General features: G+C 41.9%; 1 protein-coding gene across 1 annotated transcript; it reads left to right on the forward strand.

The window, feature by feature from the left end:
* The first annotated feature begins 302 nt into the window (after window positions 1–302).
* LOC119744358 lies at window positions 303–24800 on the forward strand. The gene is made up of 6 exons (XM_038220240.1): window positions 303–905; window positions 15189–15287; window positions 18938–19053; window positions 19368–19923; window positions 20098–20204; window positions 23289–24800. The coding sequence occupies exons 1-6, from the start codon at window positions 763–765 to the stop codon at window positions 24173–24175; spliced, it is 1908 nt and encodes a 635-aa protein (XP_038076168.1). The 5' UTR covers window positions 303–762; the 3' UTR covers window positions 24176–24800.
* Window positions 24801–25442: the final 642 nt, after the last annotated feature.

Consider the following 25442-nt stretch of genomic DNA (forward strand, 5'->3'; position numbering starts at 1 on the left):
TGACAACCCCCCCCCAGCAATTAGTACATGTATAATGCGACTTTCGTACTTCGTGTAGAATTTCAATATTGTATTGGAGCTCTATTTTTTGCTTCATTTTTATTTAATTCAGTTAACTTCTACTTTAAAGGTCTTTCTATTTGCTTGCCCTGTGACAGATATACAATACGCAAGTTAAATAAAAAACACCGGCCAATCAGCGGAAAGCTTTGAAGGAGTCGTTCCAGAGAAACTGCCTTGATGAGTCCATTTCTTAAGCAGGGGCGAGCCTCTATAATCCACGGAGGTTAAGACACGTCTGGCCTTCGGATCGTGTGCCTAACCAATTGAGTACATCCCAGTCCCTATACACTTTGGTCGGGTGATGACGTGACACTCAGCTAAGAGAGACGGTAAGCTCTCTCCGCGATACACACGCAGTAACTGAGGCTTTCCCGCCAAGGGAAGTTGGATATTTTTGTGTACAGATTATACCTTGAAGTAGAACTTGCTTATAGTGTACCTCTAGTTACATCTTACGGGAGGAATACCGACTAGAAGGACATCGCACTGAGAATTCCTGCCATGCAGCAAAGACGTGGAGAGAGTTGAGGTGGATGTCTGTTCTCTCGCCAGAGTTTTTTGAAAGAAAGTGAAACAACTTTTTTTAAGGATATGTTTGCCTTACTATTTTTGAAATCCCACAGCTGTGTAACACGCAACACCTCTGACACGACTTGATGGTTGCATTCTGTGATTTGGATTCACGATATCAGTGCCAATATGAATTTCTGGCGATATACTGGACGCTTGGTTCGCTTCTTCTGGATGATAGGTTTTGTTCTGTCTGTTGTTATTGTTGTTTTGGGACGAGGAGTGTCTGCAGCAAGGCCGAAAGGGAACAACGTCTGCACGCGGGTGAAAAGGTAAGAATCGTATACAACGATGCAGTCTATAAAGTGTAAATGATCTTTTGGCCAATCGAATGGTCGGGTGTCTGTGAAAGATTAAGGTGAGCAGCACACAACGACCATGAAGCATCCAGGGCGTGATTGATGTATTTTTAGAAAACAAATTGGAAACATTTTCCTATCTGTTCCAAAATAGTGTGTGTTTCCGTGTTCACAATCTCCAAGTGAGATTTCTGTTATGAGTTGCACGTGGCTCTACCCACCTTCCGTTATTATCAACACTAAAGTTTGTTGCTTAATAAACGAAATGAAGTTTGAGTGGGCTTCAAGCCACACCTTGGTCCGCCAGTAACCACACGATTTTCGCGAGGTTTTTTTCTCGTTTTGGTAACACTGATACTTGAATTTGAAATTTTCTTGAGGAAATCGAAATTCTTGTTTACTTGTCTAATTGTCGCAAACATACATTCTGTGTTAAGTTGTCCTTCCAGTCAATATCAATATCGGTAAATATTTTCAACAGTTAAGAGCTCCCAGTCTACATAAAGCAGGATTGACTGGCTGTAACTGCATGTGCATGTAACTTGATACAGCTTTGCTTTGACTGTGGGTAATTGATAAGCCGGCTCGGTTCCCACAACCTGCCTGCTTTTTCTGTTCATGGTCTGTTGACTGAGTTTGACTAGTCACAGTGCTTGCTTGACGTATAATCTGACTGCTGGTGACTAGCCTGTGTAAAAAGTACAGCAGGGGAAGTGGATGGAAATTGTAACTGTCTGTGACTGTTTAAATAGCAGGAGGGTTAAAGGATGCGTGTCTGAGGATCCAGGTCTGGATTTGGCTATTAGCGTGTATCGTGGGTAGTAATCAAATTATATTCTAAAAATAGTTTAACGGTGAAAGAAGTCACAGTAAACGGAAAGAAAGTGGCCCGATTTCAAGTTTTGTACCGGAGACAGATAAGCTTCAACCAATCTATACATCTCTTTATCTAATTATCATTCCTTAGCTTACGAAGCCGTGTACGGAAATAATGCGGTTCACATTATTTTGACTGATATCTGCCCGTCAAATCGAGATGAAATTAAAGGGTCCATGAAATGAGGTTTTCTTATAAGAACATATATATGTGCTCCTTTCTAGTCCTCTTAAAACTATGTATGAGAACTATTTGACACCCCTTTTTGGTTGATTTTATTTAAAAGTGCAACACGTCTAAGCTAGTTTGGGTACTTAAGTTTTTAAACTGATATATGAAGAACATTTTTGTTTATGAAGGCCGACCGTAGTTTTGTCGACTTGATAGGATAATAAACTGAGAACCCAAAAAGTTATGTGGTGTTGACCAAGTCTTCAGGAGTCGGACTTAGAAACTCAACTCAATGAACCCATTACTGACTCCCATATATGACTTTCTGGGCTTTCGGGTTTCCCGACCCACCTGTCCTGTCCTGTCCCGTCCATCAGTATAACTCGAAGGGTCAAGCACCATAAAGGGGAGGAAACGAAGCGGCACCCTAAGCCTTAATTGACAGCCGAGATCAGCCAAACGAGCCCCGTACCTTTACGAAGATGCCAACATGGACTTCGCGGACAGTCCCAACTGTTGAGCTAAGTTTTGTTGGTATTTTTAATACTACAGTAACTTAAATGTCTTAAACTAAACGACTGAATTCTTGTGAAGAAAATCAAAATGACACCAAGGGAATTCGAACCCGGGCCCCAACATCGGTGGGCAATGAACCTATGAACTCGGCCATTATGGCTACCCTATAGGAGCAGTCTTCAAACCTAGGTGTCTTTTGGATGGATAATTAGTTCCATCATACGTTGGCTCCATGCATGGACGATATAGTCTGCGTTTTTTGAGGAATAAGCCGACTGTCTGCGGCGTTAAGCTAGATGGGTCAGTCGATTCAAAGTACGTCAACTAGGCATATGCATGCTCAAAATTCTGCTTTGTATGACTCCTAAATTCCTAATTAATAAGCTAATTGTTTATGCTATTTTCAATTATATTAGAAAAACAACTCGTCGTTGACACAGATAGAAGGAATGGAAATATTCGTGTGATGAAATTTCACATTAAAATGCGACCAAAAATAAGAAAACAGTTTCGACAAACATATGGATATGTTGGTAAAAAAAAAAAATTGTGATGGTTTATCATAATTCGACAACCTGCAGTATATGAAAGAAATTCTCGAGGGTTCAATTATTTTGATTTTCTTTTGATTTTTTTTTGGTATTTTGGCTTCCTTTGAGGATGGGTGCGGTTCTTTTAAGCGGCCTTGAATATTCCTTTTGATTATATAGACCCGACACGAAAGGAAACATTCCACGTTGCGTGGGCCAACTCGGCTGAGGGAGATATGAAGGTCTGCCGGTATGCCCCGTCTCGGTTCTATGCAAAACTGCACCTGCTGCTCAACATAATGCGCCATCGTCTTGACATTAAAAAAATTGCTCATCCCCTGCTATTTTGAGATTTACACCGAATAGTAGGTTTTTTTCTCCATAATTTTCAATTTCTTGAAGTCAAAGGTTTTTCACATTGAACGAAAAAAAAATGAATTTATTGTTTTCCGGGAAGATTTAATAACATTTTGTAGGGGGGGGGGAGTCGTTCCTGGGGGGGAGGCAAACCCCGATGACAGTTTGCATATTTTTTAAGGAATAAAAAACACCAACACCTATTAAAACAATGTTTTTTATCTCAATTTTACGGAAGGGAAAAATGGGCCCACTTTTATTTTAGAAATTACCCCCTCCGCAACTAAAACCTAGATACGCAACTGAATAATTCAATCTGGAAATATTTGTAGCCCATTTTTTTATACGGATCATTTTTGTGTTAGAGGCACCTCAAAGCAATTTTTTTTTACAATTTTTCTTTTTTTGGGGGGGGGGGGGTTGAAACTGGATCTCATTCGACGCAAGGGGGCGCAAGGGGATGAGTAGCAGCGATTTGAAAATAGTCGTCTTCACTCCTCTTCTGGTTATATTACTTAAAAAAGAAATAAAAATTGAAACTTGGGAGGGGGGGGGGGGGACTGGCATGGCTCCCATGGGCAGAAACCCTGGATCTATCTTTGACCACCTCAGGCTACTCCTTTCTCTTCATTCTTATCACAAATCTGGTTCTTCTTCATTGAAGTTGAACATATTAGAAAATAATTATGAACTAATCTGTGGTCGATCTGATACTACTTATAAATTCTTTAGATACATGTTTTGACACCTGTGGGTCACATAAATGCTACCTGGTAGGTCAGGCTTCCTAGCTTCTAATGAATGACACATTTTAACTCCCCTGGCGTTTTGTCGAATTCTCAGGGGAAAAATCGGGGTTTATGGTATGATCAAATGATTTATTGTTTCTATTTTTACACCTTTTCAGGTTTCTCTTTGTCTAATTCTTTTTTTAATCGGTGATACATTGACTTGATAATCCGTAAACGCACGCTAAAAACTTCGTACAGGATACATAAAATACGAAAAATTAAGAATGTATTTCATATATCCAAGGACGTCGTGACAAATCGTTCGTGTTTGTGGCTTAATCACAATTAGGGATTAAATCAAGGGCGGTTCATACCTCACGCGAATTCGAAATTGACGCAGTGACGAAAAGAAATTGGCGTTCACTTTCGAGTCGAGTATTCAATTCAATTCAATTCAAAATACTTTATTTATCCTTAAAAAGGCAATTAAATATGGTTGGACAGCTCATTAAAGAGTTAGTGAATTACAAGTCGAGTAAATATAAATACATAAAACTTACATCAATCACAAACAACATGTCTTGAACCGGCCTTTGAAGGGTGGTCGAAGAATTGGTTCAGTTTGCAATAACAGTGACGAAGCACCCATTCTATCATCATTATTATTAATATTTATTCGGCCAAATCACAAGATACAACAAGCAATCCACAAAAGTAAACAAAACCAAACAAAAACAATCCAATCCAAGCTGGCCAGGATTGACAAATGTATAATAAAACACTGTGACTCGAAAGCCTGTCAATCCTAACTTGGATGGTACATGTAACATACAAAAATATATTTAAAAATAGTTCAATGAAAAATAAAACCGCCTTAAAAATAAAACGATCCCAAATCTAACAGATACAAAGAAGAACATCCACAATTGGTACCAATAAAAACGGCTTCTCATTTCGTTCACTGTGTTTATGGCCTATTACTGACGGAACCTTTTCTTAACCATCACCTCCAGACTAACACCCACTGGGAACCTCAGGTGTATTCAGCTACCGGGGACAGGTGCTCTATCACCCCAGTTTCTTGTCTTGACACGTGCGACCCCCGGGAGCGAGCAGGCAGCGCAGAAGCACTGAGTCACTCTAAATCTGGCAAGGCCAAAACCCCTTAAAAACAAGTTTAGAACTTAGAAGTGAGTCCTATACATGTTTACTGCGCGCCAAAACACATAGGATGGTTATGATTTAAAATAAAAGGTGTTTTCATTTTCAGGGAAAACCTGCAGTTTCTCAAGTCAAATTGTGTAGCCGTCAATCACACTGATTCTGAGGTGTGACCATGCCTTCTCAATTACCCGGAGTGACTATATACACCTAGGTCATCTCAAACCGTCGGTTTTGTTATTGGACTGAGTGAGTGGTTACAAAATCGATTCTCAGTAGTTGACCCAGACTTAAAACTGTGTTGCAGACAACGGGAAATCACCCCCCTTGGATTCGATTACCAGACTAGACTGTAAAAAAATAAGCTCTATTTGTCCATTACGAACCACTAATCGGACTCATTGCGTATTTGGCTAGACGAATTTCAAATGAGCATTGGAAACAAGGGTCTTAGTGCTAAGCCATTGTATGAAGTGAGGACCTTTTCTTTTTTTAATCCTCTCAACAAAAGACAGCACTGGAGCCCTCAGCTTCACTGCCAATTGGGATCATGGATGGAAAAATAACATAAGTTGACCATCGACTTGGAATTCTCTCAATTTTCGGAAACGTCAGTAGCGGATCTAAAGGGGGGTCGCACCCTCCCCTCCCCAGCCCCAGACTAATGTTATGAAACAAGTAAATTGGGGCCAAAATAATAAATGTAATGCCAAAGTTCCTAATTGTACTCTCAAATTGCCTTAGAATGCATGAGAAAGCAGCGTAGATTTCAAAATTGTTGCGGGCAAACCCCGGACCCCGCAAGGCGTGCCTTCGGCAAGCTTTCATTCAAACACCGCCACATTCATATCAAACACCCACCCCCAGTTTCCTGAAAGCTAGATCCGCCCCTGAACGTTCCGCCCTCGCTTCGGGTGGCTGTTGGTTGAGATATCCCTAATGAGACTGTTCGTTGAAACTCTGTAAAATATAACGACGTTTATGAATAATTAATAGTCTTCCGTTTTGCAATTATATTTTGCCATGAAATATGATTTTTTTTTGAAATTTAAAGGGAAGATACATGTTCAACATTTGCAAACATCAAAAAACGAAATGATCAAGTTATCATGAAATACCTATAGCTGGATTGGTAGGGAATGACAGTCTAAAGCATCCTGTAATGGCTCCTGGTGTGCTGACAAAATTTTTTTTATTTTGATATCATCAGTGGGCTTAGCTAAGGTGGACTGGCTTAAACCGTTCTGATCTTCTGTATTTCCTGCCCCGTCTGGAGGAAATCAGTTGCAATAAAGCGAAGGGTCCATTTGTCTGCGTTGTAGTCTGTAATTCTTTATTGTTCTGTGTTTTTAAAATGACGATGAGGTTATCGTCTAACCCTCTGTCTGAGTCGCGCCCTTCGCGTTCTCGGACTTGCAGTGAGTCAGATCGACATTTTCTTTGAATGCGATTGCGAGTTGCAGCTATAATTCCTCCGGAAGGACTTCATTTTACCCGAGTTCGGACAACTCATTGCTCGTTATTTCATCAAAGATTTTTGGCAGCCAGTTGAGTTTGCCGCTCAACATCGTGAAAGTAATACCTATCCCGCGTTGAAGCTTGTTCTGTCGTTAAGCTTGATGTAGTTGTTAGTCCAGATATTTAATTAGCCTGTCACTACGAAGCAAGGTGGCTTAAAGAAGATATCTGTCATCACACTTGCTCTTTGCTTAAGTTACAAGGTCGTCCCGAATCCAGATAAAATGACATCGATGACTAAAGATTGTCCTTAGACTGAAGATTGTCCTTTAATAGAAGCAGTCATATATAATCTGAAACTTGGGAATCCCTTACACTTTCGGTTGAATGATTTATATGTTTCGTTTTACATAAATCGTTTAATTTGGATGACATTATTTGACGACACTTTATACCGCGCCGATGGGTACCAGGAAACAGCGGCCCTTCCGCTCTGGGAAAGATTGACCGGTCCGCCCACTAGCTAGGAATTAAGGCTTGAGCAGCCTCGTCCATCGTTATGAACATGAGTTCCTTACTCGTGTGCATTTCGAGACTGGTCTGACTCATGGTGATTTAGATTGATTTTGATTGAGCTTTGATCGACATCGAGCATGCCAAGTCAATTTTATCCATAACAAAAAAAAAATACTGCCTTCCTGATCAGACACGTAGAGGGTTTTCACTCATGCACTGAGTCGGCCACAGCCGAGCCCTGGCACGGATCCTCCATGCGTCACGATTCCTCATGCATGCGTCTAGCTCATTTGTCTCTTCCACCCCTGTGTCCCTCTTCAGTACCTTGATGTATGATGCGTTTGGTCTGCCTTTGTGTCTCCTTCCATGTGTCAGCTCCCAGAGTATAAGCTGGCTCGTGGGTAGCTCAGGATGACGGTGGTGATGTCCTGCTAATTTCATCCTTCTGAAGGCAATTTTGTCCCCAACCTTATGGAGCTCCCACACAGATCAGTCTAATTAATATGATTTCTCCAGCTCGTATTACGAGTATAGAGGGTTTCCAAAGTTTTATTTCGATCCGGTGTGTTGATGACATTGCGACAACTACGATACTTTGGACACAAAATGGCTTCAGGTGACAATGCACCAGTGAATGCGTGCATATCGAACATGAAAGCAGCTTCAATTGTATGCCCGTTGGTGTATTAACCCCCTAACTCCCTAAACAGGGGTTTGCAAAATCGTATTGAAATTTGAGGATTCAGGACTGTTATCGTTAAGGGTTCGAAACCAATGGAGGAAAGGTGGTGTGTACCTCTAGGACTACCCCCCCCCAACAAAAATGCATAAAAATAACGACAGTAAAGAGGGATACCGTCAACTGGATATCAACTTTCTTAAGGTACCATGCCAGAACATGGAGTTATGACACAGTTGAGGGGAGGTTGTTCGCATTTTGGCAGCACGCAGCAATAATTGCAATCTACAAGCCTGTAGACAAGATGAACAGATTTAGACCTCTTATAGTGTTTAATCTCAACACTTTGCAGTGTATGAAGATACAATTAAGCCCCTTCGCTTGCTACACACTGATAGACTTGCGTTCAGGATGGAGAATTGTGTCGGCTTTATTGCATGGGTGTGATAACAGACGCTTATTAGAACGTAAGCGTTAATATCCTGTGGATCGCAGACTCAAAATGGGCGCTTGGTTTGCACTACGAAGAAGGCAGGTTGCGAGCATGGTGATCATTTTGAAACATATTTGTCTCACGTCATTTTGTTCTTTTATTGCTTAGATCATGTTTAGGTGCTATTAATTATAAATGATTAAACTTTGATTTGTTCAAAATCGGGGAAATAACAAAACTGACTAAACCTCGCCGATTGGTTAATAAGTGTCACGCTCCTCTGTTTTGTTTTTAAAAGTTGATGAATCTTAACTAATCAACAAGTGTATAAATATACAATAGCTCTGGTATAGGCCTACCATCCACACTAACTTCCCTTATTTGGACTGCATCTGGAACTGCATAAATTACTTGCAAAGCACGCGCACGGCGTTGAATGGTAAAAGTAGTTATTCCAATGGGCGTCGCCAGGAGGGGGCAAAGGGAAGGGGTGCTTTCCCCCATCTGGAATAGAAACAAAAAGAGAAAGGGGGAAAAGAGGTGCCAAGTCATCTGGCTGTTAACTTTATGCACATTTAAAAACGTGGGTGTCCGCAGGGGTGTCAACGGGGGTGGTGTGGGCAAATGTCCCCCCGCCCACCCTAAAAAAAATAATATAAATTGAGATGTGATAGAAAAACTTAGAAATAATGTACTTTGCCATCCTCTAGAAAAAACTCCTGGCGATGCCCATAGTAAGGCTATTCCCTAACTTACCAGTATGTCACAACTGTTCTTATATCAAAAGTTAATAGATCATATATCCATCATAATCAACATTTTTTTTTAAGAGAGAATTGCAACCGTTGATGGATTTTCTGGGTCATGAAGTGATGAGTTTACTCTGATGATTGATTCCCGGGTTCGCTTTTTAGAATTTGTTTTTTCGTTTTGAATAAGGTCTTCTACCCCGAGCCAAGATAATTCCTTCGGGTAATGAAACCCAATCACGCAGGGTGAGTCAGCCTAAAGCTAATTCGTTTTCTAGTTAAAAAGTAGGCGCCAAAGGAAGCCTTCTCAAGAACGCTACCCTTTAAAGGACATTGTTTGAGATGGAACTTTAAATTGTGTTTTAATCTAAAATACCACGATCACCTCCATATAGTTGATCACAATGGATTATTTATAAGCTAAAAGAACTTAATATTCCAAATCAGATGACATATATTTATTCGTTCACGTGATATGTTTCAAGCATGCGTATTGCGGTCAAGGACTTTACCGACATGCAAACATATGCAAACACGCTGCGTCATTTTGCAAAGACTACAGAAACACATGCTGGTGTCAATGGGAAAGGGCTGCATCCGCTTCCATAGACTCATGTGTAAATACAAGCCATAGCCATAGTCATTCAGACGCGGTCATACACCTGCCAATAATTGACAGGAGGTGATCCCGTAAACAGACAGGATAGAAGAGTAGTGGGTGTAATTACTGATCATTAGTAAGGATGGAGGGCTAATCAGAGATGCATTCTGTTTCTAATCAGGCCATTTCCAGTGGTTAATTATCCTCCTTAATGCTATACCTTTGTCTCTTTATCCAATTTCCTCGCAGGCTGCCGTGAAATAAAGTGGTGGCCAATTTTGTTTAAATGGATAATCCTGCAGGGATGGGTGTGTAATTGTTATTTACGAGACTCGTTAGGCACTGAGGGATCGATTTTTGGCAAATAAAACTAAAACATATTTAACAACGGGAATGGATGCACCGAGGGACGTATATCATGAGTAGGTCAGTCGGTAACTAGTTTATTGCTCAATAAATGAATACTCTTGCAGGGATGGGTGTGTAATTGTTATTTACGAGACTCGTTAGGGATTGAGGGATCGATTTGGGGCACGTAAAACCAAAACAAATTGAACAACAGGAAGGAATGCATCGAGGGATATATCATGAGCAGCTCAGAGCGTGAGCCTCCATCAAGGGTCTCATTATTGTTTGAAAGGTGACAAGCAGAAAACATCAATAAGCAAACTTGATGTGCTGAGCAAAAATCGGGTGAGTACCAGCCACAAGCAATAGCCTATACATCTCACAACGCAGTTTGGTTGGTAACCGCATACCTTTTCTGTCTTAAGCGGCTTAATGAATTAGCTGGGTCGTGGAAAAATGGAGTTATCTAACCCCTTGAGTGATTTACTTGGAATCTTCCTCACTCTTGCAAAATCCAACACCATATGGTCAACTCAACACCCAAACTGTTGTACTCTTAATTAAGGTGGTATGCCTAATCTCATGTAAAGCATTACTAGTGCAGTACTCACTCCAACAGATTCCAGCAAATATGCAATTGGATTTTGAAGGGTTGGGGTGGTAAAGGTTAATTGAACACGGTAGTTTTTCTTCTTTCCCAGCCCCCCTTAAGTTTTCTTCCAGTGAAATGCGTCATTGCAGCTTGTACGTTCCCAGTGGAGGTTGAGAGTAGATGACAAGGCTAGGCACAGAGAGTCTCTAATGAATAAGCTTCCTGATGACTAGGTTATCGTGCTAACAGTAACAGTGACTTGTGTTTAGATTCTATTTTATTATTTACCTGAATAATGTCCTTGGTATAACCACGATGGAGCTGACCAGTCATTCAAAATGCGGCAGCATATTTGTTGAAAGAACGGCGCGTTGACTTTATTGAAATGACTTTTGCGTAGGTCATGTACGTGTCATTCATTATTGGCACCTTCTACTGTCTACATTTACGATGCTGTTTTGTCTCAGTTAGACTTGCATTTTCTCTCGATGATTGAGGTTCAGTTTCTGCCAATAATGCTAATTACAGATCGTGTTTGCACCGCGAACACAGTCCAGCTTCCAGACAGCCAAGTAAACGTAAACTTATCTTAAACTCCGCGGGCGCCAGAAGTCTTTCACTGATCCACTATACTGACCAAAATAAGTCCGACCTGTCATCTCGTCCAAATCACCCATTTCTGCGATTGGCTCACTGCAAGAAAAGGCCGATTCCAATCGCTGATTTATTTTCAAAAGTCAATGATGAATCACGCACTTTCTGGGTCAGTTAGAGATGTGCGTGGTTTATCTCATTCTCGCACGATCAAAATAGAATGACGTCTTATACTAAAAAAACCTTCCTATTTTCTTTCAAACAATATAGTGTCATTTTCTTGATCACCTTACATGCTTCTATTAGTATTCTTTGATTTCCTTATATAAACAGCATATACGTTTTTATATTTAAGTAGGTATTTCATATTCATCTGGTAACATTAGGGTCCACGTTGTACAGAGCTAGTGATTTGCTTTCAATCTTTGCAAGAAAATTCACAATCCGATGGCCAACAATATATTGAGTAATAAGCCTGTTTGGTCGCTATATTTGCTCAGAGGCCCCAGACCCATATTATTTTCAGTTAGTTTTTGGGTAACATCTCAGTTCGATGTACTCAGTGAATGCAGTGCTAAATACGTCTTAAATGGCCTGTCTTGGCCGAATCTGGACCGCTTTCAGCGGTCACTTGTACAGACACCGCCCTTTTCTCTCGGACATCAGGTCGCTATGGGATGATACCGCCTCCGGAAACCTGAGAGATTATTGTCCGAGTCCCAAAGGACGGTCACTGCCAAGGCCCTGACCGACGGAACGGCTGCCGACCAGATAGAATATCACTCGTACAAATTCCCCTGCGGTTCGAGATATCGCCGCCCATGAGATGTATAACCACCCGGAGGATATCGCTAATTAGTAAACACTTATAATCAGCGAACCTCGAGGGACAGAGTTAATTGGTTTTGCTTTGCTTTTTCGATTTGTATCAAAGTTTCGCGTGCAAGGAGTCAATCTACCGGTACTATATCCATCATTTTTGAAACGACGCAGTCGAGTGTGACGTCAGCATGATCGCTCTTTCAGTATGGTTCCGGTAACAATTTAAAATTTCATTTTTTGTAAAAGCACAAAACGGTAAGCTGTCGTTCATCTTATTAGGTCCAGTTGAAGATGCTGCCCAACAATCAGCTGGAAAGCTCCCATCTTCTCTCTCCGACCCTCTGCTTCTCAGTGCTGCAATGCAAGTGGGAGAGATTCCAGTTGCAAATTACGCAAGTCATAGTTTAAATATATAGTAACCTGATTAGTGTCAATAACTGACTCAGTTTATTCGATTTCTTGACTCAGTGCAGCTGAATTCGCTATCCAAAGTCAAAGCTGTTTAAACACCCTCCAGAAAGGTTATAATTGGTTTAGGAACGAAATGGTATTTTGACAGTTATTTTTCAACATCCGCTCAGTTGTAGACTTGTAGAATATTAAGTCGTCCCTGCACTCCTCCGTTCGAACACAATTGGCAGGTACTCTCCGTCCTGCCTCGGCCATTCAATTTATCCAGGTCTTAGCGACTTCCTGATCATTTTACAAGATGTTTCCTGTGTCTCCGCAAGCAAGATAGCTTAGTTACCCCCTTCAGGTCTTGCTGCTCTCCATTACTGCATCTGTTCAACATCTCAGGATACGATGAGAAACGATCTATTGGGCGTGTTAAGACCACCAGTTGAAGCCAAAACGGAAATCCAGACGAATCCTGAGACGAGGGATGTTGATTAGTTTGTTATAGGAGGGACACAGTGTGAAGATTGTGAGCTTCTCTCCGGTGTGTGAACCAGTAACCGATGTGACCCGATTACTATCACGGCGACGCCTTAGACTAATCCACGACCACAATGAGAAGACATTATTCAGGTGGTACCTTGCGATCGCTCACGCGAATGTCGCAGGCATGAGTTTTGAAATTTGAGGTGTTTATTTCTTATTTGAGTGTGTTTTAAATTTGAGGTTACATATTGGTAACCACAAATGGTTGAAAAAGCATTGAGTACGAGCGTTTTATGCTTGCGTTCATGGAAGCACCTCGTGGCTTTCATTACTATGTGTTTAGTTGGGCGGATAGGTCCAGAGAGAAATCAGGTGTAATGTAACCTGCAAGCATACACATAAACTATTAATAAATGGTGCTACCTTATATTAATGTTACAGCGTGTGCGATCTGTTTTGAACCGGAAAAAAACCCGGATTATTTTACAGTAAGTTTTGCGACGGCTTGATAATGATATAGCTTTGATGGTACTGCCATCAATTTTAACGTGCCTGGGGATATGCCACAGCTGACCTTTACAAACTACCGTTTGAGTGTTGAAAGGGTGGTAAACGTTATTTGAGATGAGGTCCGTTTTGCTCGGTTTCCTTTCTACGTCGCAATTAATCGGATATGAAACTATCAGCGTGGAATGAGGACTTGTGCCATGCTGGATCCGTAGTTCGTCCTTAATTGGTTTCTAGGTTTGCTTCAAACGATTCAAACAAACGGATGAGTTGCTCGGTTTTGGAAACGTACCCAGCTTTCATACATATCAATTCTTTTGAAAATACAACTAATTTCATACCTCTATAGTTATTTCATTACCAGATCCACCCATAGATAATTGACACATGTGTGAATTACACAGAACCTGACCTGGAGTTAATTTCTGGAGAAAGTGACGATTCGAGTCATTAGATATGATTACTCTTTAGTTGAAAATCAAGTTCAGGTAAGTTGACTGATGCTGTTTCGTTTTTATCCGAACAGTCAACAATTTTCTGTCATCGCCATGTTTGGGGTCAGTCAGCCCACGGAGACTATCAGTAGCCAGGACCGAGGTGCCGTCAGGGAGTTTGTCCGTCTCTTTATGGCTTTGGATTTCCGCAAGGTGACCCTCCCTTAACAAGTGGGCAAAATAAAGGCAATCCCTGCTCCTAACCGCCACACGACAATCACAAACACCTGCCAGACTAAGTGGCCCAATAAAGTCTGATAACATGTTGTAATTGTGGCTGTAGTCGTGCCAAGAGGACTAGTCGGACTCTAGTGGAATTGAGTGATGATTGATATTTACCCGTTGGCGATGGAGGGTATAACCGACCGTTTCTAACTTGCATTGGGGGGATTCTGGGCATGACGGTACCAATCGGAAACCTTCGGCGTGACGAGTTCATCGGAGCAATTACAAGGATTTACTTACACTAATTGATGCCAGACGTAGGTACCTGAGGCAGGGACGAGATCTTTACATCCCTTGGGCTGAGGTTTTTTGACCAACACAAATGGCTTCAGAGATTCCACCCCCAGGGCCGGTGATGCGGTGGTCACACACTGTGCACACAGGGGTCAAAGTGGCGGGAAGTTGTGTCATGCTTCACCGGTATGGCAGGTCGGACCTTCACGGTTGAAATGTTCCAGTCAACTGTTGACAGAATTACGGGTGGTCTGTGTCCGGGGACGAGATGGTACGACAATTATCATGGCAGAGGGTTAGAAATATTGCTCTATGGAAATATCATGCTGAATAAAAAAATGGGGGAAAAAATGTCTTTTTACTCTAATATTCGTGAGGTGTAACAAATCAAAAGGTTTATACAGTAATTCATATTTAAAATAAAACGAAGGTGCTGCTATTTTTGATTGAAACTTCCTCTGCTCGCGCGACCTTTTAAAACGCTTCTTACTCTACAGAAAAAGGGCTTTTCTTTTCCGCCATTTATTTCAGCTCTTGAAAATACAGTATAAATCACAAATGGTGAATGTTAGATAAGCTGTCAATGATTCACAAGATATCTATAAAACAATAGGCTACTGTCGCATCATTCAGGTTTGGAGGAATGAGAAGATCAGATCAACAGAATATTCTTCTGATGTTGACGCATATTATGCCAATACCCTGAAGCAGACAAGTTCCGATCATTAAATAACTGTCACAACAGTCTTCCTTATGATACTTGTTCTTTATTTCAACAGATTTACTGAAGTCTACCGCATCTCAATACCGGGCACCAGAACTCAGACGGTGCGCTACACGACGATATGCGGAATACAGGGACGTTGCAGTAGATATAGGTAACACGTGACTTCATATTGATGGCGGGGACATTCAAACAGCATGAACTGTGGCGTGTATTTCCAAGTCGGCTGTATGGAAAATAAAATGCCATTTGTGGTCATGTATATGTGCGCATTAAACAAGGATTAAAGTATGATTTCTCTTATGGCAACGCCAACACTTGGTTTAAGGTGGAGATGCCACCTAGCACTGTAGATGAACACTGTGGAAATTGGTAGATACTAAATGCGCCAGTGCTCCTCGTGATTGAGTGCCAAGCTTTCGGTGCGCTGCACCTTTTTCAGGGCTGTACTGTTTGGCTAGAACGCAGAAAATTTCACGTTCATTTCGTGTATATATACAAGCAGTAGGATGTTTTGGGCAACCAACAAAGTAAAATTTGAAAATCTAACAATCAAGAAACATAATTTCCAGAATGGGCTATTTAAAGCTACTAACACTTGGAGCAGTTCACCAATGTTTAATGTTGCAATGTTTAATGTGGCATTTCCTAAAGCAAAATGTGTATAGATTTATAGACGAAGAGACAAATATTTGACCCTTTGACAAATCTAATTAGTTTGTACACAACAGGTGGTACCTGTCCAAGTTATTTGATACAACGGGGTCAATGTCCAATTAATTAAGTGACGCAATGAAGGAGTCAAGGCCCAGTTGGATTACTCCCAAAATCATGGACTGCATTTCAGAGATAAGTCAGACAAGACCTGTTGGAGACTCGTAGTAATTAGTGTTGTGTCATCCTTATGATAATGGCAATATAATAGCTGGAATTTACAGCTGTAGTTTACTGTTAAGTGGTTTTATTCGTACCAAATTACAACTGGTTTCTAGTATCGAGATAAAAACCAGAAGAGGTCACCAGAGAAAAACATGATTAGTAACATATCATTTAATTGTGGTATTTATAATTGTATTTTAGCTTTAAAGCTTCATAACTTAGTCCACGAAATGATTAAATCAATTCATTCATATAATTGAAAAAGGCAATTTGATTGTTTCAAACTCTGGTATTAACATTTTTCACAGCTTATCACTTTGTGTGAATCATACTATTATAAAACACACGGTCCTTCATCGAAAACCTCTCACCGTTTGAGCAATCCGAAACCGGATTAAAGATAATACCTATTTTGACTGAGATCAATGTGAAATTGAGATTTGCTGTGGTTTTGGAAGTCGATCAAGGAAAACTATAGATTGGATGAATGCTCCCTAATAACCATGACAACCTGTCATGCCTGTTCATTTTCTCTTAAGGCATAAACCCAGGGATGTATAATGTCATGGCAGATATCGGAAACAACGGTTATGACTAACATGACGAGGGTTTAACCGTCTGTCATGCGCAACGTCGAAACTGAAGAAAAAAAATCTCTTTTCAACGTGATTTATTCTCCAGGCGCTTGTAAATTTCAAATAAGATATTTTTGCTTTCAGGAAAAGCCTTGTTAAGAAGACGATAGCAATATTTTTAGTCACGGGACTTTCTGTGATAGCTCTGTCTAGTCTCCGTGTTTGCCAACCTATATGAGATTGAGAAGACTATTATGCTCTCGATCAGGCCCAAGCGTTCGTTGTTTTTTTTATAAAACCAAATCCTTTTTTTAAAGTATTTGATATCCAAATTGAAATTCTGGCAACAAATCTCAATTTATTAACCTCTTTAGTTACTTAGGTCACCAATCAAGTTAGGGTTGGTTCACAACGAGTGAGAATGTTATCGAAAACGCGATTTTGTGACGTCATGCAAAGACATGCATGGACTTACTATTTGCGCAAAATAATGAGCAATTTTCAACTCGAATGAATTTCGCTGCGACGATTTTTTTTCTTAATTTCCTTAATACTTCAGTTTGCATACATACATGCACTTTTCTACAATACCAGCAAATCCTGTTTTTTTCTTCAAGCCAAAGACACAAACAGGCCAGAGCAATTCACTTTAACAGTGATACTTTAAACTTGCTACAGTCTATGCCAATATAACCAACGAAACTTCCTTAATTTTTTTCAGTCCCTGAAAACAATTAAGTCAACATCAACCTTAAATTCCTTGAATCTTCAAGTTCAGTTTCGCATACACGTCACAGACCGTTTACCTAGTAAGAGTCACCTCAACATTGGTAACTGAAATAACCTGCAGACATCCGAGATGAATTATCATATTGCCGCCACCACACCGCTTGACCGGTGGGGCAGTTGACCACAGATTAACAACAGATACACCTGTCCAAGAATAAAGGGCCCAACCTATTGACAATCAGCGGAAAATTGTTACAGAACAAGATGGCCAGCTGTCATCTAAACAAGATCCGTTACTTCACAAACTGTTATGATTGAAAAGGACGGCAACTGCCGGTCTTTCCTGTCGGACAGTAATTCAGCGCATTGGGCCCAATAAAACACTCTAAATTGTTCATTTATCGTTCATGCCTGTGAATCGTTAGCGGCTAAATTGAGTTTCCAATGGTCGCAGAACGGAGGTATTGTATTTTCCCCTACGGCATTCTTGTCACTGTTCCCGGGTTCAGACTTAGTTACGGCTTATGTCAAACATAATTGGCAATGTCATATTCATATTTGACTGATGTATCCGACGTGGTTATTTTTTTTTCTTTGCCTTGTCTAACTCAATTCTCAGGATGTAGCGACTTTGCGAATTTGATTCATCGAAAAAAGTTTCTTGTGAATGCTGTGTACTTTCGTGTGAATGCTGTGTACTTACTTATTTTATCTTCACTTTTAGTTATCCAATCCGCAGTGCCATGTGAGAATTTCTACTCTTTGCAAACACAGATTGTATTCTCAGTGGGCTTTTATTGTTTCAATACTTGCCCTTTTGTAGGGATTCCAAAGCGATTTCTGAGCAGCAATGTAAATATACAGTTTTCGAAATTTTCCGAGGGCCAAATTCTTTATACAGACTAAAAGATCGGTAAAATCTGAAAGAATACCTTCCAGAAGGGTGGGTGGGTTTTGCCATGGAGCTAGAGGACTTCCCCCATCCCTCCCCTTCCGTCAGTATGAGTAATAGTGACGAGGCTAATATTGGACATGCACCCCCAACCTCCCCCACCCTACCCCCTACTTACATGACAAGGTTAGATGTGGGATGCCTTGGTATTAGGAGATAGACCTAAACTAAGAGGTCTTGAAAGAAATGCCAAAGCAACTGGGATGCCACACTGAGCTGGCTGACTTTCCACAAGAGACATAGGGAATCCCGACCTTGACCGCAGCAGATCTGAGCTCTCAGTCAAACCCCTTTCTAAAGTAAAAAAGGAACCAGAACCATATTTTTTTTCTCGCAAAAAGATTAACATATTTTGTTTATGTATGCGAACTTATAATTAGACGGATATAGACCTCATACATCACTAAAGGCCATGTTGGCCAACATCAAACTTTTTCCATTGAAAGTTAATTCGTTTACAAGTTTAGAAGAATTGTGAAATGGCAAGTTTGGCAAGTCAAGTAAGTGGGCTGTGTATGCATGTTTCTAATACCGCACTAGGTTTGATCAACAACATAACATTCATGGTTGTCAAAATGCATGTATATAATGTTGAAATGTTCCACCCTCGGGAAATTTGACTCAGCACCGAATGCATCTGATTGTGATCTTTGTTCTGTTTTCCCCTAGGATTGTCTACGTGCAGAATTATCGTGAGGAGACACGCACTATTTACAGAGTAGTGCAAGAGTGCTGCGCTGGTTGGGTGCAAAAAGGAAGGAGATGTGTGACAAGGCCATCAACAGGTATGTGCCGAATCACTTCATTGACAGTGTGACATTCATCCGCCACTTGCACATTTTGAGAGTCCCTTGGTGATGAGAAAGTCGTGGGTGGTGATGAAGAGAGGAGTGACGAAGGAGGGTGTCGATAATTGGAAAAAATCTCCAAATGTCTCTTCAAAATGTGTTTTATTAATGTAACCCTATTGCGCACTCCACGCCCTCTGGTGGCGAAAATGAATAACGGATCTCTGACAAAAGGCGCCATGTTAATTGTGTACATTTATTACACTAGGATCAAAATGGCAACTGCTCTTTATCTAACTTTTTCGTTTCAGATACTGCTGCTGGAACCGTAACGACTCCAGTACCGACTGTGACGGTGACAGCTGGTACCAAGAATGAAGGCAATTTGGACCCTAGAAGGCCCTTCGTGACCGGTCTAAGCGGGACAACTGAACGAGGTGCGATTGGTACGGACGCAGGGGTTGTTGGGGCTGGAGGAGGAGAAACAGGAGGCGGGAAAAGACGGGGGTGGGATGGAGTTCCAACAGAGGGTGGACTTGGTGAAGGAATCGGTTCTAATAAAGGTGGCAGAGGTGTTGACATCGGTCGGGACGGCATAACGGGAGGACAAGATGCAGACGGTTCCAGTAACACAAAGAACGGCGAGGGCGTCCTCCAAGATGGCGCCATTGGCCATTTCCCGGAGGAGGTCGAGCCAGCAACGCCCGATGTGCAACCTCCCCAGAAGGATTCGGGGATGATGTTCTTGACTGGCATGTTGTGTGGTGTAGGTGTGTTATCGGTAGCTGCCTTCGTGGTCTTGTTCCTGATGTACCGACAACGAAGGAGTATGGATGGCAGATTGTTCGGGCTCCCGTTTCTTCAAAGGTAAACGTCGCTTATCATGGACAAGACTGTCACATATTGTAACAAAACTGTTGGTGTAAGAGCTTTACAGATTACCAAGTAGGTCTGCTGTATCATCTCTGTTACTTGATGCAAAAGAATCCATGTGTCAATTGAATAAAGTTATCCTCTTCTCCGTTTCTTTGCCCATCTCAGCTCACGCTTTGGGTCAACAGGCTCCTTCCGCAAGTCCAAGCTTTTGGCCTTGGCGCAATCCATCAAATCTGGTGAAGTTAAACTCATCAGGGAATCCACCAAGAAAGGTACGTATCGCTATTGAATCAGCGGGTACATACCTATGTTCCCCAATACCGATGTGCCCCGAAATCCTTATCCTATAACCCTAACCCTAACCCTAATCCTAAGGATTTTGGGAACATCGGTATTGGGGAACATAGGTATTGCGGAACATAGGCATTGGGGAACATCGGGTAGACCCCGACTCAGCGCCATTGCGCCCCCATCTCCTGCTTGGATCAATTTGCTGGTTGGGGATGTAATGTGCCGATCTTGACCCTGAACTTGAAAAGACTCAAACCTAAGGGGAAAGGAATTTAATTGCAGGAAATCCCTTAAATATAATTTTTTTTAGTGGTAACAGATTTTTGGAGGACCAGAGAAGCCTGGCGCAGGAGACTAGGAGTGATGGAACATACCTAATAAAATAAAAATGTGGGCAGTTCTTGATGCTCTTTGGCTGTTTGGCTTTTTTTTGTATAGTACTAGTGACACGTAAAGTTGAAAGTTTGCAAGTTGTTTGTGGATAAGTAGTTGTTAATGTTGCTGGTGAGTCCTTTGCTGTTGCTGGTTTGCCTATCACGATACGTCATATTTCGGATTCATATCACCCAATTACTAACACAACAATTCAGGAAACAAAAACGGAAAGGGAAAGGGAATAGTTTCAACTTGCGTGTGAATCAAGGGCGCGAATGAAGGGCGGGAACCATCTCAGCCGCTTATTCATAACGTCGGGAAATAATCAGCGTGAAATCAGCGTCATGTGCCGAAGGCTCACGGGTTGATGCAGAAAAGAAAAGTGCAAAGAATTACAACTAGCTCGCTGACGAATGATGAAGATGTCAATTTCGACTGCTGATGTGCACACGTTCGACGCAACTAAATCGAGTACTTTTTGTTTAAAGGTCACACAGCGAAAGCAATGATCTGTTGCGAGTGAGAGCGGACGAATAATATTAGCTGAAGGAAGCCAGCCTGGCATCCTAAGGTTTATCCATCAGCAAGGTCTGGTTCCCGCCGCCGCACTTTGATGATTGACGCCATCAAATTCATGTCCTCTTTCCCCCCGGCAGTGCTTACCATTTTGTTCAGGTAGAAACGTTCAAACGAGTACCTTTACATGTCACCAAACCAAGGGCAGATGCAGGGCGGGGGCCAAAGGGGGCCATGGCACCCCCCAAAACGAAACCAATTTTTTTTTATGTGACTTCGCAATAAAGGCAGGCAATGAGTACACCACCATCTTTTCCTCAAAAAAAACCCACATTGGTTAAAGTGGTCAGAAATTGCCTCAGATCGCACCACAGGGCATCTAGAATCAATTTTTTTTTTTGGGGGGGGGACCAAAATTTTTTTGGGCCCCCAAAAATTGAGTTCTGGATCCGCCCTTGCACCAAACGTAACATCTCATGAATGTATATGAGACATGCGATCGGAAAGAAATTCAACGAAACATTTTCTTCTCCAGTCAGGGGAAAAAAATGAAGGGAAGCAGGGAATCTGTATTAAGGGGACCAGGGGATGGTCGGATGCGCCGCCTATGAGGACCGACGTCAGCAGGGGTGGGTTGCCTGCGTCTGGCAGGCCGAGATAATGAGCCAGTTGCGTTAGATTAGAAGGCACATTTTAACATTGAGTTAATTTAGAAAATTAGAATGTTCCAGCCGATGTGCAAACCAACCATAAGCACTTGGTTATCTGAATGTTTCAGGAGGGCCGTTTTACGCATGTGAAACAAAACAGGGCGGTTGATTGTTCGCAGTCAATTAAGTCATGTAGTACGCGTTGAGTTGTAATTGGGCGCAACGTTATCATTGTGCCAGCCATAGGACCTCAGGTGGAATATGGCCTGGACGGAAAGGAGCGCCCTTCCCAGCTGTTTACGTTCAGGACAAGTCAAGCAACGCCCAGGTCGTTAGTCGTTAAAAATCGAATTTGCAAACCCAGTCGGCCGGCAAAACCTGGTCACGCCCCTGATTTTTTAACCCCAACCCGAATTAAGTAAAGGGTTCTGTATTCATTCATTGTCATGTTTTGGACGATGGCCACCAGGGTAAAACCCTCCACATATCAAGCTTGCAACGATTCGTGTTGGCAAGTCGAAATATCTGGACCTCGACTTCTAAAATTAGAAATCACTGTTTCATTGGAAGGGTATCCTCTGGCTTAAAGGACTCAGTGAGTAGATTTCACGGGGCTTCCCGTCCCTCTAACCCGGAGCTAGCTTCGTGTCATTTCTCCTTAAAAAAAATCATGTCTCACATAATGTGCTCTGGCAGGAGAGTTTACCTCGTGGCGTACATCATGACTCGTATATACCTTTGATATCAATGAACGGATATCATCCCTAAGGGAGTGGTCGGTACCAGCGCCCAAACAGAGTCCGGAGGAGCTATTTTTGACTATACCCCAACGCAATCCCCACGGGCATGAGCTGGTACGATAGACAAACAATTCTTTTGCAAGTCATACCCTTTCTCTTGAAGATCTTTGTTCATGGCTGTTTCCCTTGGTAACCGTCACATCAATTTGTGAGTGCAGAATGACACTTGAATGACAACCAGCGATTTCACCTTTGAGTGTTCACTGTTCATGTTGTGTGCACCTCTAAACAAAGCAATTAGATATTTGCTATATATTACGTGAAAGCTCTAGGCAACAATCACCATTTAATTCACTTAAAAATCATGTTTTATTAAACCAATGCTCCCGCTGTTGTACCAAAGTGACTATTATGATGCCTTTTTTTCTCGACTTCCCAACAATTTTCGACAACCATGTTGCAGATTGATTTTGGGATGCGTGCCAAGAAATGACAACCAAGAAAAAGCTGATAGCAAAAATCAAAAACTTTTTATTCAGCTTGCACTTTCCTTCCTTGGTTTAGCATTCGATGGTCACGCTGCAATGAATGACTCGCTTAGTACAAACACATCTCTCAATGGAATATGAGTCATCGGAGTTATTTGTTGTTTGCTGCCGCGAACGTCTGAGGGCGCCGTTCCATTGAAAGGGGACCTTTGAAATCACCGATTGAACTTCTAATTTGATAAGTAGAGTCCCAGTTTAATATTACTTCTTGTTTTTTCCCTCTCTTTGCAATACAGGGAATGGTGATGCCCAATGTCCATATACAGACATTGTGGAGATGCAAAGGGTTATCACGTCCGATAATTCTACCAAATCTTTGCCGGCTCTGTCCTCTAAGCAGACAGACAACAAACAGCCCAGCCTCAAACTCTCCAAGACGATGACACTAAAGAAATCTACATCCTCAAGGCCACCGATACAAAACGAACGACAGCTACCTCCGGAACCTCCGACCTATGCAATCATACAGAGGATGGAGATGACGAAGGAAACACCCGAGGCGTCTGGGTCCGAAGACAAGACACCAAGATGCTCGGCTGAGTTCAGGTACAGCACCTTGTATGCCACACCTGACGCTGCTCTCACAGGGAACAGCCATACCATACCTCGGGATTTCAACATGGGTCCACCACGGTACATTCTGTGCGAATCACAGCACATCTACGCCGACATACAGCGCAAATCCAAGGCCAGCACGTGGAGCTGTTCAAAGAAATCCCGGCCGAAATCCACGGCGTCTGCAGGCGATACGCCCAGGCGTTCCAGGCGCACACTCGGCCGTAGCCTTAGTCGCAACTCCCTCCATAGCATCGCAAAGAGGTCTAGCAATTCAGGTAGCTCTGGGTACAGTTCACTTCGTGGGAGCAGAGAGAACATCTTTGATAATTACGAGAGTGTGGAAGAACGTTCGGATCCTCCGACTCCCAACATCTACTCGGAGACGATACCTAAAGACATCGGCACGACAGAGCATTACGACAGATTAGATCTGATTGCCTCCGACAGCTTGAAGACGGAATACGATAAACTCAATCGAGGTCCCAAGACATCTCGGGGAGCCGGGATCGTCAAAACATTCTCCAAGAAATACGAGAAACTGGCTGCGGACATGAGCAAAAGATGAGTGTGGCGGTAATTTAGAGCACAGCCAGTCTCAATTTCAGTCACATGCCATCATAAAATTAATGAAAATGAAGGCAAATGTTTTTCTCAAAATTCTGGTTTGTGCCAGTGTGTGGACGAAATTTGCATACTTCTCACTTCTTGAGTGATGACGAAGTTTAAAATTGCAAGATCAAGTTTATTTCGATACATCCGCGAGGGAAGTGTTAAATACCAGTGAAGATCTAGTTAGATGCAAAGAGCCTGTCTTAAAGCTGATGCAATTTTGATAAACACCTAAAAACTCAGAAATACATTCAGCTACAATAATTAATGGGGGAGTATTACGGACGAACAGGTGTATTCTAAACGAGATAAGTAGAGCGACACTGACCATGTCATGGTCCAATGAAAGGGCTCACCCCTTAATTGAACCCAAGGTTTGGAAGGGGAGACGAGTATTTCCCAGATTATTGGATCAAACTACGGAAACCTGTACAGCTCCTCTTCGAAAAGCTAGGATTAGATAAATAGGTTACCTCGGCCATGGAGCAACTAAGAAGGAAGAGGTCAAAGTGTATCTGCTGAATATTCATTTATTTGATGCGGTGTTAAGAGCATAATCGGTTTATTCAATAAGGGGTTTTTTTTGGGGGGGGGGAGGGAGGTGTGGGGTGGGGAGTGACCTCACGTGACCTCTTGACCTCTTCAATTGTGCCAACGGGTGTACATAGGCCTAGTACTTGAAGGGTTGTAGTTTAAAGAGTAATAACTCCGTAGACGTTGTACGTAATGGAAGACTTTTGGTTTTCAATGATGAAATTTAACTCATCGATGAAATAACGGAACAAAATGAAGTAATCCTTGAAAAAGTGTCACTTCAGGGAAAGATTTACCATTGGGGAAGACACCAAAAGAATGGAACATATAAAGCTATCTGAAGTGTTACGATTTTTTTCAATTGCATTTCTTATACCCAGTAAGTTTTTATTTCTCACCATTATCAAAAGATATACTCGCTGTTTTTGGTAACGAAACTTGTCTTTGTTGTTACAAAAGTGAATCGGTATTGCCCTAGTCACGCTCGTGTTGTCAAGAGAGGGCGGTACAACAGAATGATAATTCTTCACCGGGCCTGGCCGATGTCCTATCCCGTATGACGACGTCATAGTCCTGGCTATGTCTCAGTTTCCCCGCAACCTGTTTTTGAATGTTAGCTCACTCAACATCCAGGAAACGTGATCCACATTCAGTGTTTTTGTGAACTGGTTTGATAGCTATCGCCAGGA

Source organism: Patiria miniata, unplaced genomic scaffold (assembly GCF_015706575.1).
Source record: "Patiria miniata isolate m_02_andy unplaced genomic scaffold, ASM1570657v1 HiC_scaffold_7, whole genome shotgun sequence".
In the NCBI taxonomy this organism is placed as follows: Eukaryota; Metazoa; Echinodermata; class Asteroidea; order Valvatida; family Asterinidae; genus Patiria; species Patiria miniata.

Excerpts from the sequence above, each read along its gene's own strand:
- LOC119744358 (XM_038220240.1), top strand. The coding sequence starts at position 763 with ATGAATTTCTGGCGATATACTGGACGCTTGGTTCGCTTCTTCTGGATG. Across the intron at positions 906-15,188 it reads GTCTGCACGCGGGTGAAAAG|ATTTACTGAAGTCTACCGCA; the intron begins GTAAGAATCGTA and ends TTATTTCAACAG. Across the intron at positions 15,288-18,937 it reads GGACGTTGCAGTAGATATAG|GATTGTCTACGTGCAGAATT; the intron begins GTAACACGTGAC and ends GTTTTCCCCTAG.